General features: G+C 40.1%; 1 protein-coding gene across 1 annotated transcript; it reads right to left on the bottom strand.

Moving 5' to 3' along the window:
* Positions 1 to 753: 753 nt before the first annotated feature.
* On the bottom strand, positions 754 to 5,615 carry LOC307034929 (vomeronasal type-2 receptor 26-like; the record flags this gene model as incomplete). The annotated part of the gene is given in 5 exon segments (XM_079673854.1): positions 754 to 984; positions 1,649 to 1,877; positions 1,879 to 1,912; positions 1,915 to 2,081; positions 5,518 to 5,615. Coding segments are annotated over 5 exon segments (759 nt in total).
* Positions 5,616 to 7,451: the final 1,836 nt, after the last annotated feature.

Raw genomic sequence — 7,451 nt, 5'->3', positions numbered from 1 at the left:
GTTCGTTTATAGCATAACGTTAGCATTTTGCTTCTGGCGATTAGATTTATAAAAGTAGGGTAGACATGTGGATCTTGTCCGGCTGAACAAAATGTGCATTTATCAAACAGGTTTGTTTTCAACAGACCTTATTCCAAGCTATTTTCCAAAATCCTCGGTTAACTTTAGACATCGTAAAACAATTGTAATCTATATTTTATCGAAGATTATACATCTTACTGGCACCAACTATAATATGTACCTTGTTAAAAAAAAAAGAGTATAAAATTAATTAAAATGTAAGTATTTTTTAATGAGAATGTAGAATGTGGGAAGAGGTGGGGCGGCACCCCTAGCGCCCCTATGGGCCGGCCGCCACTGGAACATGGTCTGCAAAGTAATGTCCCAGAATAAAGTGAGGTAAAGATGTTTTATTTTAATAGCTTTAATATATTTGGGGCTACTAAATAACAAACAGTCCAGGAGAGGTTATAAAACCATTTTTTACATGTTTTTGTGAAATATAAATAAAGTTGAAATTAAAACACAGAAAGTCATGGATGGTTTAAACTTTTAACTGATTTATTAATATGAAATACAAATTATTCTTAATGTATTTGATTTCAGTACTGTAGCACCAGATAGGTAGGATTCACTACATGGAATCATCTAAAATGTAATGTTTTGTTTTAGCTAATATGTTTGGAACAAATAGTGTCACTGCAAAATTCAAGCCAAACCATAAATCCAATAAAATACTTATTTTATTTCTATTTAATTGGATTCAGTTTTCCCCATCAGATGTTTTTTTGTGTTCAGTTCAGGATTGAGTACAATAATAAAACATTTGGGTGCAAATATACAGAATAGTAGCCCATAACTGGAGGCTAGAGTAGCAAATATCTCCACAGCCACAGCGAACTTCCCAGGAGAGCTGACATAAGCTGGGATAAAGATGATCCAGACCGCACAGAATATCAACATGCTGAATAAGATACATTTAGACTACTGCAACTCCCTCCTGGCTGGTCTACCTGCATGTGCCATCCGACCTCTGCAGCTCATCCAGAATGCAGCGGCTCGTCTGGTCTTCAACCTTCCTAAATTCTCCCACACCACGCCGCTCCTCCGCTCCCTTCACTGGCTTCCGGTAACTGCTAGAATCCACTTCAAGACACTGGTACTTGCGTACCATGCTGCGAATGGATCTGGCCCTTTCTACATCCAGGACATGGTTAAACCGTACACCCCAGCACGTGCAATCCGCTCTGCATCAGCCAAACAGCTCGCTGCACCCACATTGCGAGGGGGACCCAAGTTCCCATCAGCAAAAACTCGTAGGTTTGCTATCCTGGCTCCAAAATGGTGGAATGAGCTCCCCATTGAAATCAGGACAGCAGAAAGCTTACACATCTTCCGGCGCAGACTGAAAACTCATCTCTTTAGACTCCACTTCGAGCGATTGAATTACTAACAAAGCACTTATATACTAATAAAGGTCTAGCTTATCTAAAGCCAGTTGAGTAGCACTTGAAATGTTTGGCTCTATGAAACCTGATGTACTTATATGATTCTGTTTCTTCAAGGTTGTATCTTCCTGGTCGAATGCACTTATTGTAAGTCGCTTTGGATAAAAGCGTCAGCTAAATGCAATGTAATGTAATTTAGCTTCATTAAAATTATCAGGCAGCTTTCTAGCAAAGAAAGCAAGTAGAAAACATAACACAGCTAAGACCCCTATGTATCCTAACACAGCCCAGAACCCTACAGGTGATCCCAGGGCACACTCAAGAATAATCTTATCCTTATTGTGGTTCATATTTTTAAAGGGAAACGGAGGATTGATTGTCAGCCAAAGTATGCAAATGATAACCTGTATTAGAGTAAAACTCAGATCACTGAGTCTCTGCTGGGCAGGCCCAAACCACTTCATCATATTACTGCCGGGAAGTGTAGCCCTGAAGGCCATAAGAACCACTATTGTTTTCCCCATAACACAAGAGATAGAGAGGACAAAGCTGATGCCGAAGGCCGTGTGTCGCAGCATGCAGGACCACTCTGAGGGCCAGCCGATGAAGGTCAGAGAACACAGGAAACACAGAGTCAAGGAAAAAACAAAACATTTTGATTTAATTATATATATAAAATGTAAATAAAATGAATAAATAAGAATCGTATATGTGTTATTGATCTGTAATATTACAGTGTTACGTTCATTTGTTTGTCTTTCTCGGTCCATGCACTACGTATTTGAGTGGTTTTGTGTTAGAAAAAAATGCAACCAATCAGATATTTTTCTGGGTCTCTGGGTAGAGTATCCTTCAACCAATCTGTGACACGTTTGCGTGTATTGTGTTTGAAACACCGGCTGTTATGGCTGCTGTGACGTTAAATAACGGTACGTCCACACGGCTTGGTTGCAGGCTTCAACGGAGACGCTTTGCCGAACTGCATTGTGGTTCCGTCACGTCGCTTTGCCTCCGTTGCTCGCTTCGAAAGTTGAGAAAAGTTCAACTATTCAAGCTTCGACGGAAGCACCAGCCAATCAAATAATATGCCAGTACAAGCTCTAGCCAATCAAACCGCGTCCGTGTGTCCGGAGCGGAAGATTAATGTGATCGGTTGTTGGTCGCACGCCAGACACGCCCACCGGCAAGCTTCAACACGACGCTGCCGTGTGGACGTTACGTGACTCCGTTCTCCGCTTGTAATTATGCCTTTACAAGCTTCAACGTTGTATTTATCATTTAGCGAAACAGGTTTAATATTCTAAAAGCCAAGACTTTGTTTATTTGAAATCAGATTAAAACAAACTGTAACGGACCCTGCCGTGTTATTTTCAGCGGGGGGGGGGGGGGGGGGGAGCGGCGCGATGAGGAAGAGCAGAGTGCGAGTGAGAGGTGTCTGTCATCTTCCCTTTAAAAGCTTAAAAAATGTATTTAACGTGTGCTGTTGACAATACAAGTTTCATATTCTGAAAGCCAAGACTTTGTTTATTTAATATCAAACAAAACACCCGAACACCGAAAAACTAGTTTTTTATACAAATCCACTTTAATTTGGAAACGAGCTGTTGCGACTTCCGACTGATTTCGATAGAGCGGGTAACATATGAGCACAGCCCTCTGTGGATGTCAGCATGAGCAAGAGAAAGGTATCTGAGGAAAATCGTGTTTTCCAAGAAAAGTGGGAGAAAGAATATATTTTCACTGAATTCAGTGGTAAACCAATGTTCAGTATGTTTACAGACCGTTGTTGTAATGAAAGTAAACAACTTGAGCCGCCACTACAACACCTCACACAAGGACAAATATGACAAGTACAACAGGGCCGGCAGAGCAGCGATCCTAGCGGACCTGAAAGGGAAAGTACACAAATAACAGTGCTTTTTCCCCCAGGCCACAAGTGTCCAAGAATCAAGTCTGGAAGCATCATATGCTGTCTCACTCCAGCTTGCCAAAGCAAAGAAGCGACTATCAGAAGGAGAGTTGGGGAAAAATGCGCGATTAAAATGGCTTAAGCCATACTCTCTGGGTAGGGTGACCAGATGTCCCGCTTTGCGCGGGACTTTACAGCATTTTCACGACTTTTGGTGCATCCCGCAAATTGAGACGATGTCCTGCATATTTCATTTTGATTGGCTAAAACGCTTTTCTAAAATCAGCTTTATCCAATGGCTGTTGAGAAAGCAGGGAAGGCTATCATCACGGGGGTGTTTTTGCTGTCAATCAAACTGTAACACACGGCGGGTGCTGGTCAAGTGTTAACCAATGAGAGTAACTCACTCACACACACACACCCCGCCGCGGCCCCGCCGAAAATGGAGGAAACTGAAACTACAGCTAAGAACAAAAGAAGATGCACATACAACAAAGACTGGGAAGACACTTACCCGTGGGTGAAGCCAGTGCAGATTAATTTAATAATTTTTCAATTTCACATGGCGGTGAATACGACGTCAAAAGACACAGAGAATGCGATTCTCATAAGAAACGTGTCGCTCAAAAAGAGACATCCCACTCTATGGAGACATTCCTAATCAAACCAAAAAATGATGGCCACTCAGACAAGGTAACAGCAGCAGAAATAACAAGTGTTTACCATACAGTGGGACACTCCCAATCATACAGGTCAAATGACTGGTAACAAGCTAGCGCCGACCATTTTTCCAGACTCTGAGATAGTAAAGAAAATGTCATGTGGTAGTACAAAAGCAGCGTCCATAATAACAGATGTGCTTGCCCCTGCCTCTGTGGAGAGTTGTTTGACAGAGTTAAAGACACCAGTGGTTCTAGGTGACAAAATAGCCCACACACTGTGGGGGGGCCCACTTGTTGTTGCTGTGATGGACAAAACTGAAAGCTATTTTATTTTATGTATTATTATGTTTTTGTTCCCTCCTGGCCAGTTTTGATTTGTATTTATGTTTTTATTTTATCTATTAATTTATGTTGAACCTACTTTTACAGGTAATACACTAGTTGAATTAGGAAGATGCATTTCTAAAGAATTGAAGTGAATAATGCCTGCTGCCTTGGTTAGCCTTAGTTTACTTTTCAAGATACTAAATTGTTACTGCATTTTGACTTCACTTTCTGTCATTGTTTATTGGATGGTGTTGAATAAACCAAATGAAACAGAATAGAAATAGAGATTTTTTTTCCGGGGTGCTGTTGAGAGGGTGTCCCACATTGTCCCACACAAACATACTCCTTGTCCCACATTTGGTTTGTTGGGACCTGGTCACCCTATTCCTGGGTGTTTCTCAATCTCGAGTAAAGCTGCTCCAGAGCCACTATTTCAAGCATACTATGTCATCGAGTGCTGCCAAAGGACTGTTCCAATGTCCAGCATACTTGGAATTCTACTTCCGAGCCCAGCGTACTTCGTAACGAGACATTTCGAGGCTGCACATGTGTAGACTCCGCGGTCTTAAAATCCTCACAATGCTTTGCGCAGAGACCAATTCCCCCAAATCTGTGGCGGACAATGTAAGGCGGGGCCTCTCATATGACGCACACCTGCACACTTGCTAGCCTGTTCCACTCTTCGTTTTCCGAATGCCAGGAAGTGTTCTTGCCTCGCTTCTGAAGCAAGTAACTCGGAAGACATGTGCTACCAAGCAAGCATACTCTGCATTGAGAAACACCCTTTATGTGGCTCTCAAACTAAATGGCAGAATGGAAATCCCACACGAACGTTTCAGCTGGGAACACACTAGCCTGCCCCAAGAGGCCACTAAGGCTATAGCAGTCAAAAGGAGACGGATGTCAGTCATTGGAAAGACAGAACAACATGGAATCATCTTAATGTTTTGGTTTAGCTAATATGTTTGTAATGAATAGTATGAATGTGTCACTGCAAAATTCAAGCCAAACCACAAACCATGAAATACAAAAAACTGAAAGACTAATTTGATTTGTATTGAATTTGATTCAGTTTTATTGTGTTCAGTTCAGGTTTGAGTAAAATAATAAAACATTTGGGTCCAAATATACAGCATAGTAGCCGATGAAGGTCAGAGAACACAGGAAACACAGAGTCAGGGAGAAGAGCAGCAGGATGTTCAGCTCAGAGTTGTTAGCCCTTACAATAGGAGTCTTTCTGTAGTGGAAAAATAACAAGGCTATAGTCATCGCCAGGCAGGCACAGAAAGACAGAAAAGGAGACCAACAGTATACACATTCATTCCCTGAAGGTGATGAACTCAATAGCTTTCAAATCACAGTTATTCCTCTCTTCATTGGACTTGTACTCGAGAAGGCATTTGTCACAACATGTTCAGGCTGTACAGCACACTCATCTTTAGATAGATAAGTAAAGTGCTTGGAGTGATTTTGCCCAATAGAAACACGGTGAGTGCTAGCGTAAAGGCTAGGAATCCTGCTGTCTCACTTGTACTGTTGCTGAACTTCCTGTCAGCACAGGCAACGCAATCAAAACAGCAGATAGGCATTTTCCCTTTGACAAAAGCCCGAAGCGTCCCAAGCAAACAGCTCTCACTGCAAACAGACCTTGGAACCTGCATCAAAGTGACAGCATGAAATCATTCATCTCCTGATTAATATGGTTTATTCAGTAATCAAAATGATAGTTTATGATAAAACAATGTTACTTTCAAAATAGATATAGATAGATGGATAGACCAACTAATTAGTACCCGTGTACTTACTTCAAGATTGTCGCCTGCCCAGATGGCTCTCACAGCTGAGAATATCAGATTTAGAATTCAGCTTCAGGGATGCCTTTAACTGACATAATTAACATCCTTTAAAAAACTGCACATATGGATGCTTAATGTGCTACTGTGTTAACGGCCTGCAATGGTTTTAAATACAAAAAAGAGTAAAATAGCATCTCATCAATTTAGTGGAATAACAGTAGGCCAGATGGAACACAGATTTCCCTGTATACTGATGACATAATTGTATTCATATCCAAATTAAAGGAAACAACTCTGGCCTTGTCCCAGCTCATAACCATGTTTGGTGATGTTTCAGGTTACAAGGTTACCTTTACTAAATCCTCTATTTTATTATTAAAGAAGCATGAAAGAAGGAACCCAATTGATGAGGTAAATACATTTAATTAATATTTAGGAGTACAGATAATGTCTAGTTTCAAAAATGTTGTTGAGGCTAATTGTGAACCTTTAATGATGGAAATAAATGAGTTGATTGATAGATGGATTTCACTACCATTATTTATAATTGGGAGAATTATAAATCAATATAATACCAAAATGACTTTATTTAGTTCAAAATATTCCCCTGAGTCCCTTAATCAGAATTGTTCTCAAAACATTTTAAATTAAGAAGAAAATGGTTAAATTCATATAGAATAAGAGGAGGGCAGGCCTTGGTTTGTCTTCATAGTATTTACCCTATGATCAAGGGGGTTTACAGTGTCCAAATGTAATGTGGTATTACTGGGCAGCTGAGAACTATCATGTTTTATTTTTGTTCAAAGGATGCTCTGCATTAGAATGAAATGGAATATCATTGTTTGAAACTACCTCTTCCCTTATACATGTATTCAGAAACAGTAAGAAACATACGCAAACAAACACAAAATCCAATTGTAAAACACATGATAAAGATCTCGTATGATGTGAACCAATATTTAAAAGAACCACATACATTATCACCATACAGTCCAGTACGGGGTATTAATTGTTTTGTGCCAGGAAGAGCAGATGCAACTTTCAAATGATTTGAGTCACTTGAAGGACTAAAAATGATCCAAGACCTTTATTTGGCATATTCAAATGTCATGATGTCCTTTGAAGAGATGGGGTCTAAATTCAATATTGATATACAAAAAAAGACATTTATCCAAATATAAGCATGTTTGTTTTAATGCGTCTTGTTTTTGTTCTTGTTTTTGAGGAAAAAGTATTGCGGGGGAAAACAAATAGCATCTCAGACGTTGAGGTTACACTTTCATGCACACTAATTTAAGGTCATTTTTAA

Source organism: Notothenia rossii, assembly GCF_949606895.1.
Source record: "Notothenia rossii genome assembly, chromosome: 4".
Classification (NCBI taxonomy): domain Eukaryota; kingdom Metazoa; phylum Chordata; class Actinopteri; order Perciformes; family Nototheniidae; genus Notothenia; species Notothenia rossii.
This window is presented reverse-complemented; position numbering and strand designations above follow the sequence as displayed.